The sequence below is a fragment of the Tachypleus tridentatus genome, chromosome 10 (assembly GCF_004210375.1).
Source record: "Tachypleus tridentatus isolate NWPU-2018 chromosome 10, ASM421037v1, whole genome shotgun sequence".
Taxonomy (NCBI): domain Eukaryota; kingdom Metazoa; phylum Arthropoda; class Merostomata; order Xiphosura; family Limulidae; genus Tachypleus; species Tachypleus tridentatus.
In genome coordinates, this window is record NC_134834.1 from 157,704,047 (window position 1) to 157,723,880 (window position 19,834).

General features: G+C 34.0%; 1 protein-coding gene across 1 annotated transcript; it reads right to left on the reverse strand.

Moving 5' to 3' along the window:
• Positions 1 to 1,996: 1,996 nt before the first annotated feature.
• Positions 1,997 to 16,085, reverse strand: LOC143230740 (uncharacterized). Its single transcript, XM_076464824.1, has 2 exons — positions 15,902 to 16,085; positions 1,997 to 2,329 (listed from the first exon to the last, which is right to left on the reverse strand). The coding sequence occupies exons 1-2, from the start codon at positions 15,958 to 15,960 to the stop codon at positions 2,086 to 2,088; spliced, it is 303 nt and encodes a 100-aa protein (XP_076320939.1). The 5' UTR covers positions 15,961 to 16,085; the 3' UTR covers positions 1,997 to 2,085.
• Positions 16,086 to 19,834: the final 3,749 nt, after the last annotated feature.

A 19,834-nucleotide genomic window follows, 5' to 3' on the forward strand; every position in this document is an offset into this window, starting at 1 on the left:
TAACTGAAAGACATGCTTGTTATTCATAGTGTTTCGTAAAAGCTACACTTCAGAAGCCTCCAATCGAGATTTATCTAATTTTCTTTGGTGCTTTTCATGTATTGTGAATTGATTAACGGGAATATATTTTTTAAAAAATGTCAATGGATTATGAATTACTTACTCTTATTCTCTACATTTTAATACAGTATACAAAAAAAATACATAGATATATGTGAGTGCACCAGACATAAATATTGTAGCCTTGTTTGTTTGTTTTGTTTCGTTTTAGAGCAAAGCTACATTGGGCTATCTGCTGTGTTCCCAGTGGAAATCGAATCCTGCATTTTAGCACTGCAAGTCCGTGGACTTTTTACAAATATTGTAGTAACACTATATATGTAAAAACGGCTCGTTTGGGTTGAGAAAATATTTTACGTATAGGAGCATTTCGACCTTCTTCGGTCATCGTCAGGTTCACAAAGAAAGAAAGAGCTAACTGACCGGAAGCTGACCACATATTTGAAAGGGGTTGTGAAACTGAGTGTCGGAATGTAGAGGGCGTGCTTAGGTGTTTGAATATATAATTTTATATTATTTATTATATTATTTTTAATATAGGTATAAAGATGTACCTCATAAACCAGATTGTCCATTACGGCCAATAATGTCCACATATGAATTGTAGTAACAGTACTCATCAGTTTCAAACGCATAACAATCAGGCAGATAATTATTTATTCATTGCGTTTACTAAACTGTAATTACACATGAGTTCTTTCTCAAAATTTAGCTTTGAACCTCACAAAAATTTCTACCGCCCTGCTAAACACTTTCTTCTCATTTCATACTGTTACGAGCCTCTTTTTAACTAGATTCATAAGCCGAGTATTAGGATGGACATTTCTATCACCTTGAATATTTCTTTCGTCTATTTCGCAATTCTGCAGTAGTTTTAACTAGAGTTACCAAGGTTCAGCAGGATTTCGGTGGGAAATTCCCACTTTCAAGGTCAGTGTCATCACGGAAGGTTAGCGTATTTCTCTCCTGTTGAGTTTGCATTTGTGTTTTATTCTTATAGCAAAGCCACATTGGGCTATCTGCTAAATCCACCGAGAGGAATCGAACCCTTGATTTTAACGTTGTAAATCCGTAGACTTGTCGCTGTACCAGCGGGGGACTCTCTTCTGTTGGTAAAAGAATTTCTCTTGCATCGTAATACACAGATTGTTGAATTGTGAACATTATTGGAAAATCTCTATAATACAGTAAAACGTGATGTACTTTCTTTATAAACACGTTAAAACAGATTTAAGGGGCCAGTTGTTTGTTTTATTACGATTTTATATATATAACTGTAAGTAATGTTACTTCGTGTACTTGGCACTTACGTCTCAGACCTCATTACTCTGAGATTGTTTGTCTTTGTAGTCCTCTTGTGGAACATGGGTAATTCTTCACAAAAATCAGGATCCTCTCAGTGAACACAACTGATAGCTCTATGTGGCTTTGCTATAGGGAAACACTCTCCTCCCACACGCACACACAACGTCTCTGTGATTTTTCTAAAATAGCAATTCGGAAACTAGGACAAGTAACAATGTCAAAAGATGACATACATTTATTGGATGTTCACTATTTTGTAACTATGCGACTTTCCTTCGAGTAGGGCGAAAAAACTGTATGTCGAACTTTCTATATGGAACCTGGGACTGAGGATAAACATTTATAAGCTTATGCTCCTGCATAAGAACGTAAATAAATTTCATAAGAGACTAAATACTAAGGTATTACCTTTCTTTACAATTGTGGATTATTATTACTCTGAGGGAAACTTGGGAGTTCCAAGCATTCAAGGTAGTTTAAGATGACAAATGTATTAAAACTTTTTGTAAAAACAAAGCACACTGTAGGGCGAAACTCAGCAAACTACTTAAATGTTGGCAGTCCCCTTATGAATCAATGGGGGACGTTTTTGTTGAAAAAAATACAACTTTTAGTGATTCTTAATTTTAACTAAAATTAACTAACAAGAAGACATTTTCCTCACTCTTTTTACCGTTTTAACTGCAAAAAAGTGATTTGAAGTGATAAGGTGAATGTAATTCATAAGTGCATCACAAGCTTAACGGCCAAATACAAGAAACGTGAAGTCTCCAAACGACCACCAGAGGTATTCAGGAACTGTTCAGAACCACCTTGGTAGATACTGTGCAGCAAGCCGAGTACAGTGTTATACATGTAGATGCTTTCAAAGTGTTCCTCTCTGCTTATCCTACTGCTGACTATCGTGATGCTTTGACCTTCTTTACCGAATCGCAGGTAAAAGCGTTTGTATCTCAGTTGAAACCTAAACATAAAAAAGGTGACATCAGAAGCATAAAAGACTGGGACTGCTTAATTAATAACGCTGAGGATGTGGCTTTATTTATTATATATATTGTATTTACTCCGAACGGATAAACTTTAGTGCTAGCTTGTATCTAGACTTAAGAATGCTGGATTTCCCTTAAAAATATGTCATCTTAAAAAACGCAAATTCGTCTCAAAACGATACATTTAAAACTACCCTCTTTGAGAGTTTTAAGACTAAACTTAGTAAAGACCACTGTTGACTTCAGAGAGACGTGTTAATAAAGAAGAACGTGAAACATATACAGAACACTCCGTGTCAGACCCTGCAAGGCCAAGCGTGTTAAGGCATGCGACTCGTAATCTGAGGGTCGCGGGTTCGCATCCTCGTCGCGCCAAACATGCTCGCCCTCCCAGCCGTGGGGGCGTTATAATGTGACGGTCAATCCCACTATTCGTTGGTAAAAGAGTAGCCCAAGAGTTGGCGGTGGGTGGTGATGACTAGCTGCCTTCCCTCTAGTCTTACACTGCTAAATTAGGGACGGCTAGCATAAATAGCCCTCGAGTAGTTTTGTGCGAAAATTCAAAACAAACAAACAAACACTCCGTGTCATGCAGATTAGATAACGTAAAACTACTTAAATAATTTACCTACAGGAGAAGAAAATGAGAAATTTTTTTCATTTATTTTCTAATGTTAGACATTAATAACATCCAAAGGAAAGCCATACATGTGAGAAGTTACAAATAAATAATATTAACTAAATGGTAGACAGAAGAAACTTTGTGTTTATGTACATTCAAACCTTTAAAATATATATATATAATCAAAATCACTCTGTTTGTTTGCTTGATTGTCCGCTGCGTTTACCATATTTGAGGTGCGCAAAACGATAATTTGTCGGTGATATACGCGTCTATCGTTTGCTGCATACACATTATACGAATGAATCGAATAGTTGATATTTTTGAGAAAGTTTGAGTTAAGTTGTAATTTAAAATGTAGTATTATAGTATTTCTTAATATATCATTAACTGAACATCTAATGATACATTATATATTTAACATCACAAACAGGGTGGATTTAACGGATTGATTTATCTTGCTTACCAAAACAAGTACTCATACGTTTATAAGAAAATTTGAATATTCTCGAAGTTATCCTTGAGAATGTACGAAAAACAACGTCAACTTAACGAAAATATTGTTCATAACGAAGCACTAATTTAAAACAGGTTCGTATTTTATTTTCAAAAATCAAATGTAAGTTGTTGTTTTTTAAATAAATCCCCAAGACATTTTTTACATATCGAAATACGGAAAGTTTGTTTGTTTGTTTTTTGAATTTCGCACAAAGCTATTCGAGGGCTATCTGTGCTAGCCGTCCCTAATTTAGTAGTGTAAGACTAGAGGGAAGGCAGCTAGTCATCACCACCCACCGCCAACTCTTGGGCTACTCTTTTACCAACGAATAGTGGGATTGACCGTCACACTATAACGCCCCAACGGCTGAAAAAGCTAGCATGTTTGGCGCGACGGGGATTCGAACCCGCGACCCGCATATTACGAGTCGCACGCCTTAACACGCTTGGCCACGCCGGGCCAATACGAAAAGAGCGAGTTCCTTTTTACGTAAACCCGGCCAACGACGGTTACAATACTAGTTATAATTTTTACTTTTATACAAAGAGTAACACTAATGGTTAAAACCCTCCATTATTTGTGACATTACTACTATTGAAACCAATAATTCTAAACAATCAAACATAATAAAATTAATCAAGAATTACAAGTATTAGTAATTAATATTTAATTATATTCGTGCTATTAAAGTATCGATACATTTCTCACTGTGAAGTGTTGATATTTTTTACATGTAAACTATGTGCAATTAATAATTCTAAAAATTGAATGTAGTCGCTCTATTTATGATGTTAATGTTTCACCCAAATATTCAACACATTTTTATCGTGAAACCCAAGAATAATTAATTTTAAGCTTTAAATATTTAAGTTTAAAAGGTATAGCCAATTATAAGCGATCATTATATTTCTTTGAATTCGTCTTTTCGAAGCGCCCTCCAATGGCAACGCGATATATCTGCGGAGTTATAATCCTAGAAAAGGGGGTTCGATACCCGTCGTAGGCAAAGAGAACTGGTATCTAGCTTGTCCATTGTGCACTTTCGTGTTTAACTGGAAATATTTCGAAGTTCAAATGCCATATTTTACATGTTGTTTCGCCATCTGTACGTAAACATATGTACTACTTTCCAACATTTTTAACAAGTCGTTTGGTGTAAGTTCAAATCTCAATTGGTGTTAATATTTTCCTACAATTAGAAAAAATTTCCTTGTTTATATCTAAAGTTAGTAACAGCATCAGAAGGTTCTGTTGTATTTTCGTTTAGGTGAAATTTATTGACACGTTACGTATGAAACAAGATGAGTTGAAGTTACCTTAATAACAAGTAAATCATTTATTTTGCGAAACCAAAAAATGTTTTTATTTTCGGTTTTCCGTTAAGTTATCAAAATTATATCAATATCAGTGTCGCTCCACAAGAAACACAAACGATTTAATTTTTTCAATATGAGTTACAGCATAAACTGAGGATTTATGGTTCACATCTTACTGTCCCAAAAATGTCTTTTGCACTTTTGGGTCGTGTGTTTAATTTAAAAGTAATGATCAAAGCCTGCTATTCAGTTAGGTAATAGAGGCAGCCTAAGAGAGAAGGCGGTAGGTGCTATTGATGATCTACCTTCCTTCTAGTCTATCAGTTCAAAATTAAAGCCGATTGGGCTCAAATAGGTTTTGCGTAAAATTCCGAAACAAACAAACAGTTAACTGAATTTATACTAGGCAGATCCAACATCACATGCTAAGGTAGATTGAGTGTGAACAAAACTGATAATAAACATTAAATACATATTGTTTGTTGGATTCTCTTGTTACCTTCAGACACAAGACAGATCCAACATCATATGCTAGGGTAAACTGAGTGTGAACAAAACTAATCATAAACATTAAATACATATTGTTTGTTGGATTCCCTTGTTACCTCCAGACACAAGACAGATCCAACATCACATGCTAAGGTAAACTGAGTGTGAACAAAACTGATCATAAACATTAAATACATATTGTTTGTTGGATTCCCTTGTTACCTCAGACACAAGACAGATCCAACATCACATGCTAAGGTAAACTGAGTGTGAACAAAACTGATCATAAACATTAAATACATATTGTTTGTTGATTCCCTTGTTACCTCCAGACACAAGACAGATCCAACATCACATGCTAAGGTAAACTGAGTGTGAACAAAACTGATCATAAACATTAAATACATATTGTTTGTTGGATTCCCTTGTTACCTCCAGACACAAGACAGATCCAACATCACATGCTAAGGTAAACTGAGTGTGAACCAAAACTGATCATAAACATTAAATACATACACAAGACTAAATAGTCCAAGGTAATCAAGATTTTTTATTGTATAATATTTAAAATACACAATTTTATTTATTTAGAAATGACCTACATTAGCTTTTAGATACACGCACACATAAATTATATCTTGAACAACTCAAACCAGCAACATTTTACGCACTGTGAGCTTCAAATCAGATATAAAATTTATATTCAACAGAATTACTGAGGTGTGTTGGTAGTAAGTTTACGAACTTAAACGCTATTACTTGGGGTTTGATATTTCGCGGTGGGCAGAGCACACATAGTCCATTTTGAAACTAAAACGACAACAATAACCTCGATAGATCTGCATGCGTTTTTATTGAAACATAAGAGACTCTCGAACTACACTGGATATAAAATTTTGGATTAATTTAGGGCTTTGTAGTTCCATGAAAAATGTATACACGATCTGTCCACTTTGCAAGAATATTCCCATACAAATAGATCACCAGAAAAACAGACCAAATTAACTAACTGGCAAAATTTTAGGAACATTTAACACAATAGCGATGTGTACTTGGTTCATAATTTTTATCAATTAAGCAAAACAGGAATCACTTGTAGCACCAGAATCACGAACGATACCACAACTGTAAAACGAACGTCTCAGGTTTAGGCTCATTTATTTCATATGGTTAGTGATTCCACAGACAGTGGTTCCCAGAAAACCTTTTACCCTGACGATACCCTAATGAACGTATTTTGCTCTGAGAGATACCTTCACTGTCATATGTAATATATATATATATTTTGTGTTGTTATGTCTTCTTAATTATTCGTCGTGTGTATGTTTTCTTATAACAAAGCCACATCTGACTATCTGCTGAGTCCTCCGAGGGGAATCGAACTCCTGATTTTAACAAAGTAAGTCCGTAAACTTACTGCTGTACCAGCGGCGGACATTATTCTTCGTTTGATGAAACTCTCGCGACTACTTCAATAATTTGTTTGCTTGTATGAAATTAAGTACAAAATTATATAATGGGCTATCTATGTGCTGCCCACTCCGGTTTTCAAAACCTGCTTTCTAGCATTGAGATAAGCAGATATACTTCTGTGATATTGTGAGGGTAGCTGTTAACTTATTGTGAGATACAGTTTTGAAATACTTGTCATAGGAGTTATCATTGTGTACGCTATATCTGTTAGTAGTATATATCTGTTTTTAATCTGATCATTCAGTGTGGAAAGGAACAAGAAAATCAATGTAGTGTTATAAGAAACAAACCATTCTAAGACAAATACTTTTAAAAAGATATATTGTTTGTTTTTAATTTCGCGCAAAGTTACTCGAGGGCTATCTGTGCTAGCCGTCCCTAATTTAGCAGTGTAAGACTAGAGGGAAGACAGATAGTCATCACCACCCACCGCCAACCGCCAACTCTTGGGCTTCTCTTTTATCAACGAATAGTGGGATTGACCGTCACATTATAACATTATACTGAAAGGGCAAGCATGTTTGTTGTGACCGGGATTCGAACTCGCGACCCTCAGATTACGAGTCGAGCGCCTTAACACACTTGTTCATGTCGGGCCCAAAAGATATATTAGAACTATATAAGTAGTTACCGTGTTTCAACGTAAGCCTTACTGGAATGCAGATTTGTTTGTTTGTAATTAAGCACAAAGCTGCACGAGAGGAAAAGAGAATAATATAATAGAATATCGGAGAATAAAATATTAAACCTGGTAGACATAAAACTTTGCTTAAAGAATTAGAAATATTTAAAATGCTTTCAACGAAGATTGTTTTCTTGTCAGCACTTTTGAAAACCTTACCAACTCTCTGAATAGCACAGAATAAGCTGAGACACAAGAAACTCTGAACAGTATAGATAAACTGAGACACAGGAAAAAAAAAAAAAAGGAGGCCCCAGTGAATGAAAATGACAAAACGATTTTTGTTTTGAATTTCGTGCAAAGCTACACAAGAGCTATCTGCGCTAGCCTTCCCTAATTTAGCAGTGTAAGACCAGAGGAAAGACAACTGGTCATCACCACCCACCGCCAACTCTTGGGCTACTCTTTTGCTAACGAACAGTGGGATTGACTTTCACATTATAACGCCCCCACGGCTGAAAGGGCGAGCATGTTTGGTGTGACGGGATTCGAATCCGCGGTCTTCAGTTTACTAATCGAGTGCCTTATTCACCTGGACTAAACGATACGACTGTTCTAACCCTGCGTAGAAATTAAGATATTTCGGGAATGTTTTTTCAACGGAAATCATAATAAAAAAGGTGTGATAAATGTAGCAATCATTGTGCTGATCATGGTGACTTTCTTTACAAATGTTAGTTATTTTTTCACTGAACCTTCAGTTGAAAAATTTTTGTTTTCACACCATAAAATATTCAAAACTTAAAAAAAACGCAAATATTTTGGATCGAGTTATTTAATGAGGCCAAAACACCGATTGTTCGATTTTCATCTTGAGCGTAAACTTAATAATAAAAAGTTTTCCGGTGAATCGGATCAGATATAACCTAATTGTTAGCTTATGGGACTAGAGACTCGAGAGTCTTAGATGCCTGTCATAATTAATTAAGTAGTTAGAGCGTTTGACTTGCGTTCTTAAAGTTGCGAGTTCCGAATCCCTTTCCATTGAACATACTCGCCATTTCAGCCATGGGGGCGTTATAATGTGACGGACAATTCCACTATTGGTTGGTAAATGAGTAGCCCAAGAATTGACGGTGGTTGTTAATGACTAGCTGCTTTCAGCCTTGTCTTTAAATGTTAAATTATGGACGAATAGAGCAGATAGACTTCGTGTAGCTAAGCGCGAAATTAAAAACAACAACAAACAAACGAGATGTGTAGGTTCAGAACATGAAACCACAAATCACACCACACATTTTTTAACTGTAGTTGCGTCATAAAGGTGATAGTCAGTCTTACTTTTCAGTTATGAGTAGTTGTATCAGGAGCAGATGTTACCATCTAGTCTATAATCTAGAATTAGAATTTTAATGCCTGAACCATAGGAGTCTCTGACCTATCTGTTTAGCATTTTGTGTGCATATGGTGTATTTCAGTTATGTAAACGACAAATAATAAACTATTTAAGATACTAAAATTCGTTTCTCGATAATTAGTAGACATAATACTAAGCAAAATCTCCATTCGACAGTTTTCGTGATTCGTGTATACACACGCATATGCATTTACATATCTGTATATTTTAGATAAAATTTCTTTATATTTATATCATTGAAAAATTATATTGCTTGCCTCAAATAATTGCAACTTAGAACACCAAGATGTCAGGAGATCCGACCAAATTACGTGTATGGCGTAGTAGTCCTAAAGAGTTCCCCTATCGTTGACACCGTTTATTATATAGAAGACTACTATGAAGGGTTCATATAGAAATCTATAAAACATTCTCTTTCATTATTAACATCAAGAAGGAAATTCATACACAAATGTACTTTTATAATAATTCTAATTACATTAAACTACTTTTATTTCGAGTAAAACAATAAACAACGGAATTGCGTTTAAAGCTTGACCTGCACTTATGTCCAATAATTTATCTTTATATCAGTGTACCATTTTATTTTATTTTCCAATAAGTTTGTGATTATTTTGTTGTTGTTATTATTTTCGTGTATAATTTTTTTTTAATTTGACTTAATAGAATTGCCCTTCAAATAGTTATAACAATTTACTTGTTCCATTGCTATCCAACTTCAGATAAAGTTATTTTCAAGTACACCGTTGTAAATTCAGGTTTCAGGATAAATAGGAAGGAAGCGCTAAATAGTTATTTGAACAGTTATGGTTGTTTGAAGCTGTTAATGTCTTCCATTTGAACTGTATCATTGAAATAAAAATATTCTTGTACAGTAACAATAGTATTTATTTTACAGATTGACAGTCGAGCATTATGACCCATAAAAAGAGTTTCTTGTCAAACGTATTCGCTGAGCGTATTAGACCTTCTTTTACCTCACGATAATTAATTCTCCCGCCATGTTTTAAAGAGTTTCAGTTTAGCCCTAAAGTTATCTCTTATATAAACGAAATAAATATATATAAGAAGAAAATGAAGGCTATTTATTTACATCATATAAAACTCTTCAAAGTATCATATCCTACATTCTTTATTCACTTAAGTTGAAGATGGTGAATTTGTTGTATTTATTTTTCGTAATTGTACTTGTTGAAAGACCATTGTTGGTGTAATAGTGCTATGGATTTCAATCCAATACTGGAAACACAAATATATGTTGTAATGGATTTACTGTAATACTAGTGATTTAATATCTACGTTTGTTTCGGTTTAATGTATGTAATGTATATTGTTAAATGTGTATTATGCAAGTCCTGTCTGCTCTCCAAATTTGTACAATTAAGATTAAAAAATGTACGAGTTGTGTAAAATACGAGTGATTGCCAGTATTGTTGGCAATTGAATTTTCTAAAACCTCGCCAAAAAGCTCATAAATCGACGCGCCAAGAGACAGTGATAAAATATTATTGGTCAGCTACAGTCAGTATGCTATAAACCTTAGGAGCTATAATTGTGATAAACACTTACTAATCACAAAACTACATATATTTGACCAGGAACTTTTATAGATTTCAAACATTACAACCCGTTTAATTTTTGTGAATTAACTGCGGATGTTAGTATTTATAGAGGACATTAAAAATATTCGTTGGTAAAAATCAGTTCACAAGCGGCGTGAGGCTAGCCAAGCTAGCTTGCTTAAACCCAGAATTAATTTTCTCGTCGTGAGACTGGTCCGTCAATAAAATATTCAGTTTTAAACCAGATGGAAAACTCGGTATAGTTTGTAACTTTGTAAAACTCTTATATGTAAACCAATATTTTTAATATCTATTATCATAAATTATATTGTACCTTTAATATTAAAACATAATTGTGTTGAGAAAGAAAATTGTGTTTATTAATTCTTGTTGACGAATATCATAAATTTGGTATATTTTGAAATTCAATTAACTTCCAGATTAAAATTATAATTTCCAGCTATTTGAAATATTAATATATAGTGTACGCAACATAATAAATCGGAGACTCGCCTGAGATAAATTATAATACGTAACAACGTCACATGGTTTAAGTTACGTGCTTTCTTAAAGGCTATAACAAACCAGTGAAAGTGATTTGGATTATAAATGCGTGTGAACTATCAGTCGAAGTATCTAACCTGTGGATCTGTGGCATCTTTAGTTTACTTTGTTTTACCAGGTTGTAATTCAAATGCTTCGAAATCAAGCTTTCAGATATATAATAAAACTACCTAGATTCATCGACATTGGTGTTCTTTAAGTCTTACTTCCAAGGCAAGTGATGTTTGTCCTACACATTATCATCCTTTCAGCCGTGGATGCGTTATAATGTGCAGTAAATCCCATTATTCGTTGATAAAAGAGTAGCCCAAGAGGTGGCGGCGGATGGTGATGACTAGTCTTACACTGCTACATTGGGGTCGACCAGCGCAGATTGTTCACTCACAACTTTGCGAGAAATTCAAAACAAACAAGTAATCAGAGAATCAGAATAGAGAAATTGTAAGTCACCCACGATGCTTTAGAAATATTTAGTAAAGTAACAATTTTTGTGTGTATTCGTATTATTATTTTTATATGTGAAACTCAAATGAAAATATTTGTGTCTACCTTCAGAATATTAACGTAGTTTAATATAAACTAATCATTCTCGTGTGCATTTTAATTGTGATACGTGTGAAAGAAACCAACCAACGGTCTTTTGTAGCATCTGGTTTGCATACATAACCATGATAGCAAAAGAATTCTTGGAGTTGAAATAATTTTCCGCGTGGTTAATGATACCACAGCGACATCTTTTATTCTTTACGATTTTTGCTTGTAATATTCAGTTGTATGTGTCTCTAATACACGATACTTCTTGAAGAGCAGAGAAACCATTTTCTTTTTCATCTGCCATCTCGAGTAATAAAATAAACCACGAAACTGGAATAAAGGCTAATTTATAAAACTTTCTTTCAAAACCAGATACCAACATCTAATATTTATATGCAGACGTCAATTAGAGTGTAAACATTTGTTGTAACAGAAAAATCCAAAGCAATAATGGAGTGTTCTTATTTGTTTTTTTAACATGACATCCCGTAAAGAGATTATTTTGCTCTTTTTTATTTATATAATTTTACAAATATTTTAACATGTCTCAACTGACATAATTTTGTGGCTTAAGCAACATTCATTGTTAAATATACTGTTTATTTCCACTATCAAGAAAAATATCTGATAAACCATTATTTGTAATTTGTTTATAGTTAAGTACAAAAATATAAAATGGATAGCTGTGTGCATCGCGGGTGTCGAAACCCGACTTCAGTGTTTTAAGTCCGCAAACGTACACCTGTGCCTCTAGGGAGGAAGCAATGTTGATAGTTTGTTTTCCCACATAATTTCGGATCGATACGTCAAACTTAACTTTTAAAAGCTTTAAAAAAATCCAATTAAAAATCAGGCAAAAGTAAAGTGTGCAATTCGTGAGATTGTAACCATGGTTTCTCTTCAGTACTTTTACTTATTTTTAACAGATTACATCACCGCATTTTACTTATAATAACTACTTCAATTATTTTAACATAATTTGTTTGTACGTTGTACATGTATGAAGAGATAAATAATCTTTCTTGATATTCAGCTTGTATCTGATGGATGTTGCCAAATTTATATTTAGTTCCTCGCATAACAAGCCCTAGTGTTCATTGCTTAACAAACTGCTTGATGTGTGAAATACGTCTGTGTTCAAAATACCCATCGTATCCTTACTGTCTTGCATGTAACACATTATATTTGTCATTCAGATATCACAAAAACTGATTGTATATTATCTTACGTGTAGCCTACTCAATAAATGATTTATTACCACTATATATACATACACACAGTTCTATTGGTTTAGTTATATTAGTTTGATATAACTCAAAAACAAGCCGAAACAAAAACAAATTTAACAAAAACGCTGCATCAACTGAAAAAAATCCCAGGTACAAGCTACAATGTGGGATTATAAAATGTTCTCTAGGTTTTGGAGGTGACTAAAGAAGTAGGACCCACACTGCGGTGGGGATACACCGTCTACCAGTCTTAAATTCCATTCGCCAGTCTCACATAAGAAATAAAGAGTAGCAATAGATATAGAAGTAGATATAGAAATTAGTAGAGCGTGACGTGGGTGCTCAAGCTCACAACGTCCCACATCTATATCACCCTTCACTGCATGCAGACAGTTGTGAGAAGGTGACTGCTTTCCCAAGTAAATAATTAATTGACATATAAATAATAATAATAAGGAAATAAGGTACTCTCTTTTGGGGGTAAATAAGATGAAACTTTTCTCTTGATATTAGCATATCAAACTCGATACACCCCAACATTAAGTTCACCTGTGAACAGGAAAAAACTAACCAAATAGCATTTTTAATCTCAAAATCAATAGAACTGATACACAATTCAAAACAGAAATCCACAGAAAAATCACCCGTACTGAATTATACATTCTGTGGGATTCAGCACATGAAACAAAATAATAACTCAACATTTAAGAAAAGAAATAAACACAGCCACAAATTTATGCTCATCCGATAAAATTATCGATGAAACCAACAAAATAAAACAACACTTCATCAACATCAACAAATTTCCTCAAAAAGCCGTGGAAAAAATTATACCTAACAACAAACAAACAACAATAAATTCCAAGATACAACAAACTACAAAACCTTATACTGCTGCATACCATATGTTCCTGACATCAGCGAAAAAATAACCAACATTTGGAAAAAACTTATAACAAAACACAACATTCCAGAAAACATCATTTTTCTTCAAAAACCAGGTACAAAACTGAAGTCCATACAATGTAACAACTACACTGACAAACACAACACAAACATAATTTATAAAATACAATCCAACAACTGCCATGACTTCTATATTGGAGAAACAAGCAGAAAAATGAAACTAGATTCACAGGACGAAAAAAAACAACCTTCACACGTTTTTGAACACTGCAAATCAAATAAACACATCATAACCATAGAAAGCCCCCACATACTAAGTAAGGAAACAAATGTAAAGAAACGCAAAATAAAAGAAGACCTACCTATACATCAACTCAAACCAAAATTAAACCAGTATAAAGGAGCACCTTTATATCTGTACTAATTAATAACCTAACATCCAACTGCAACGCTCCCTACAGTCTCGTACTTGTTTATACTCTCGTTCCTGAGGCATTTGTCCGGCAATGGTCACTTGCGAACTCTCTTTGTTAACCTGAAGATGACCAATGAGTATCTGCTTGATTTTGTAGTAGGTAAAACAATATGAGTTTTGAATAACTCGCCGACATCATTAGCTGAGGTGCAGGCCCAAACTTGGAGCGACCCTCAAATCATGCTTCGCTTCAGATGTTGTACATTTACTACAAAGACCTTTCCCTTGTTTGCCGTCGAACAAAATGTGAAAACAAAACAAAAACTTAAACAAGTATTGATGACAAAATTATGTAGCAAGATCTGAATTCGATTTTCGTCTATCAGTGATATGTATCATTTTTTGGATATTTTAGGTTTTCAAGCAAGCTGTGCTTCTTCGAACCTTTGCATACAGTTGCTACTGGAGCATGCAGTCTTTCGTAACATTACGCATGGAGTATCCTTGGTCATCCAAAACTTGGGTTTTTAATACATATGGCATGCAGTATTTCAACCTTTGAAGACATGACTACCTATATCTTTACAGACTTTAGACTAGTGTGCCACTTTATGATTAACTGAATGACCACCAGTCATGGTTGAAATTATGAGTACGTGACGTTACTGAAATTAGTTTTCACACAAAATAAGTGTGGTTTTCCCGTATTACTTGCCTTTTATATCCTTTTTCTTTATCGTTTATATAATTATTTTTAATAGTGTATTTTTTATCTGAAGTTCAGTATCGTTTAACATATGGCAATACTGTACTTTTAGTATCAGTACAAAAAATGCTGTCATATCTTCCTGAGTCCCAGAAATCATGAATTGATATAGTCACAGAATTTCGAAATGCCATATTTAACTTAATGTGCTAAACACGATGACAACATTAAAAATTTATAGTTTAATGGAATGTTATCAGTAAGATAGAACAAGATTTAAAGAACGACATCTAGAGGTGTTATTATGAATAGTTTAAAATCACTGTCACTTTTAGTAACAAGGCCTAGCATAGCCTGTTGGCTAGAGCATTCTGTTTACAACATACGGGTCACAGATGCGAATCCTCGTCATCGAAGATATTCGTTTTTTCAGCTTATAAAAGAATAGCTTTAAAGTTGGCGGTGGGTGGTGTTGGCTAGTTGTCTTTCCTCTTGTCTAATTTAGGTCAATTACTGTTGACAGTCCTCGAGTAGTTGGGCACAAAACAAACAATTTTATTTTTGCTACAGTTAGGACAACATTTATGAGACATTACAAAGAAATTAGTTTTAATATTAGGAATAATTTATAAGCAAGTTGAAATTAAATTATGTTAAAAATATTTCAAGGATTTAAGACAAAAGGTCATGTAAAAACATTGAGCGTCCTTTAAGTGCGAAGGAATAAGTAGGCTCTATGCCAGATGGCTCTCAACCTGTATAAAAAAGCACATTCCTTAAGCTCAAAATATATGAGAACATTTGTGACAAAGAACGACGTTCTAGACATTTAGTAAGTTCAAAATCACGTACTGGTAAGATGTTTTACCTTCGTTAGAACTATTGTCTCGTCTGTCTTCGTTTTACTGATTGAGTTTTTTGTTAATGGACATAACGTATTTTTCATTAATTATAACATACAGATCGGACACTGTGTTATTTAAAACAGCACTCTACTGCTGCTCTGAGTACCTTCAGGGCATTCATAACCTTGCGTTATTCGTCTATTCGACAGTATTTTAGTTGTTGCATTTTAATGTTTATTGGAATGAGCTTTAAAGCCCTTCGGCATTAAAGAAAAAAATCAATGGTTATGAAATCTTTGGAGACTACTTCTTATATCACGTATAACTCTACTCTACCTCTACTCTTACCGACTAAGCCTCAACTTGATGCCAAGAGTCGTCAGACCTTGTAGACACTGCCTCCGCATCTAATTCGGGTTATTTATCTCCACCTATTTTGGGAGTTCGAAAAACCCGTTTTATTTTGGGTCCAAAGGTATTAGAATTAGCTAGCTAAATATTCGAAAACCTCATTCGTTTCGCTGTAATTATTGAGATCTGTAAACTGACGAATAATAACGTCTTAAAGATAAAAAGTTACGATCTACACATCTTGAAGATTGGAAGACTTATTTTCGTCACCACCCTTGTTCATGTGTTAATCAATGTAGATTATTATTGCGTATCACACCAAACTTTAGTGATAATGGGAGCCATGACGAACTTATAAAACAGATGTAACTTTTTTCAACTAAAACACTTTTACACATATTTGATAATTGTTTAACACCTACCCGCACTTACTTTTCGGTTAAATAATTCTTCCATCTTTATCATAAGTCTTGAGAGGTTTCCTGTTCACTCACTTGTAAATTATAGCCACTCTCGCTCCATAGAACCACACTAGGTGTCTAACTTGTGAAGAGAGTGATTTTAGTCTACACTGCTGTTTGCCAACCGTGGAGAGAAACATGGTGTTGGTTTTAGGCAATGTCCAATAAAATATTGAGAGCATATATAAATGTACTTAAGAAGAAGCTGATATCCTCTAGGGTTTCTTATACTAGCGTACTTTCACGAAACGTGCTAGTGAACTGTATTCTCCTCGTGAATTGGTTGTTAAAGGAGCTCAAACGGGGCCATTATTACTTTATCAAGCTGTTGAAAGAGATTTAGATTTTGACTTTCTTTGCAGAAACTGTGAGTGGCCATTGCTCAGGCCTCTAAACACTTGTGTATAGTAAGATAATTTCTTGCGCAACCGGGTATTTCTCAGTTACACAGTATATTTTACGGACTTTTAGTAGTAATGTCATTTAATATATTGCATTGGAAATGTTTGTGTATAATTAAGTAGAAAACTACACAATGGGCTATCTGCACTCTACCTACCACAGGCATCTAAACCCGGTTTCTAGCGTTGCAATGATATAAGGCTGTGCCACTGGGAGTGGGGCATATTGCATTGGAATGTTACAACGATGGACACAGCAGATAGCGCGATGTGGCTTTGCTATAAGAACACACACACATATTGGAATGCTTAGTTTATCATATTAAACAGCCATGAGGAGTCATTGAAGGTTTTACTGTCTCGTTTAACGTTACTCTTCAAGCTTTCTACGGCCCTCACTTTTCACTGCATTTCTTCCCTGACCTTTCCTCTTCTTTTCCAGTTCTTGGTTCCTACGTTTCGATTTTTAGTTTAAATACTGCGCATATTCTTCCTGCATTATGAAAGTGCACTTTACCATAAACCTCGATTGTGTGTTTGTTTTGAATTTCGAGCAAAGGTACTAGAGGGCTATCTGCATTAGCCGTCCCTAAGTTAGCAGTGTAAGACTAGAGGGAGGCAGCTAGTCATCACCACCCACAGCCAACTCTTGGGCTACTCTTTTACCAACGAATAATGGGATTGACCGTCACATTATAACGCCCACACGGCTGAAAGAGCGAGCATGTTTGGTGCGACCGGGATTCGAACCCGCGACCCTCGAATTAGGAGTCGAACGTCTTAACACGCATGGCCATGCCGGGCCCATAAATCTCGAACTATTAGTTTATGTGTACACGATATAGTGTTTGTAATTTGTACGTAACTGGGTTTATATTGATTATTACTCGACTTTTCTTGTACCTAATCAAAAACTGTTAAATGCTAGACATTGTTGATTACTACATGTTTAAAGTGTGATAAAAAGTTGAAGCAGTTTCTCTTGTTAAGAATTACTTAAATAGAAAAAATATATTTAAAGCTGTTTATTTTTCTTTATTTGCTAAATGTAGCTTTGCTTAGCTAATGTCACTGTGGTTTATTGTATGTAACAAAAATAATCTTCTAAAACTGCTCAATTGATTATGTTCTAATATTATTAGCTGCTACTTTGTTTATCAATATTCTTTGGTATAGTAGTTGTAGTGATAACACAATCAAAATAACAAAACACGTAATGATGTTTTACAAATTGGGAAGAAAAAAAATATTTTGTTTTTTAGATCAAATATAACAGAATATGTTTGGGTATTTTTCACAACCTTTTGTTGCCATACGACGAACAAATAACATCAAAGAGAAACAAATAATATCAAAATGCAAGCACAAACAAATGCTATTCAGAAATGACACGTCATGCGGCCTGTTAGCCATTGATATACTAGCAATGTGTTTCTCATGGGTTCTAAAACGATTGACGAAATCTACAGCCACTGGTCATCAAAATTTTAAGCATCACAAAATGTGATCCAATTTTAATAAAAATTATTCACTTATGTAAGAGTACATATAACGTTTTGTGAAAAAATTATTACGTGGTGGAGAAAAATATATATTATTTGATTCAGAGAGCAGGAATTACTATAGAATATATAAAACTTTCAAAACAATAAAATCATTACAAGACAATGTAATCGGTCACAGTTATCAGCCTTTAAATCTCTCTTCTTAATATTAAACAATGAAAGCTGTAACAATATATTATAGTAACTTCTCTGCTCATAAGTGTTCAGGTACAAAGTAGAGGTTTTATTCAAGAAATTGGAAAAAATAAAAAATGGTCAACAGAGAAATTTAGGTAACAAAGAACAATTAGAAATTCTTTAAATAAGTAAGGAAAGGAGACCATATTTGTGAGTTTTAACCTGATGTCATTATTAACCATATTTGTGAGTTTTAACCTGATGTCATTATTAAAATCTGTTTTATCAAGGAAAGACCCGTTTTTTTAACACTATTTATTTAAACACGTGTGCATAAATTATATTTAAAATTAAAATATGATAGAAATGACTTGCGATTTAAGACTTTTTTATACCTGTTTATAATATATGTTCTCTCGTATTACCCTGTTTTCTGTTGCATACGTATAAATCTCTTCTTTATATTTACCTTCATATATTTTACCATACATTTATCCTAAGTTTTTTTGTGGAATTTGCAAAATATCACATTTCATTTTACTCACATTAATGACACCTCTCCTCTTGAAGCAAATGTTGTTACATGGTGCGCATAATGAATGCACTATAGTTAGTTTTAACAATCTAATTTTTCCTATCATTGTTAATGGCTATATCTTAAGCTATGGGGATTTCAATGCTTAACTCTGGAGGTTCTCATCATATAGATACTGTAACGGATTTACTATTATTTCTTTATTTGTCTATCTATGTTTATTTCAGTTTAATATATATTTAGGAATGCATGTTTATTGCAGAAGTCTTATCTGTTCTCTAAATTTGTAGAAGATTTTCGAGAGTAAGAATCAACAATGCATATAAATGCTCAAATACCAGTGTTGTTGAGCAACTAGACTTTCTAGAATCTCACCTTAAAGTTTATAAAAGGTAATCAACGCAACATATGGAAAGACAGTATAATATTGTTGGTCTGCCACAGACCTTGGAAACTGTAATTGTGACAAACGCTTATTAACTGGAAAACTGCAGATACTTTAAACAGGAAGTTTATATATTTCAAACATATTCAACCGTTTAGCTTCAGAGAATCAACTTCGAACGTAAAGATTTCTACGAGGATATTATGCATTTTCGTCTGTGAAAAACATCTGTCAGTAGCAAGAGATAGCTTACCCTTTAAGTGAACTGTAGCAATATCAACATATAATTAATTTGTTCGTCATGAATCGTCGATAAAAGATCCAGTTCCAGGCCATAAAGAAGACTTAGTACTGGTCCCAACTTTTTAAACTCGTGTAAATAAACCAATATTTGTAATATCTATTATTACAACTTGTATTGTTTTTGAATATCAAAATATAATTGTGTTAAGAAAGAAATTACGAT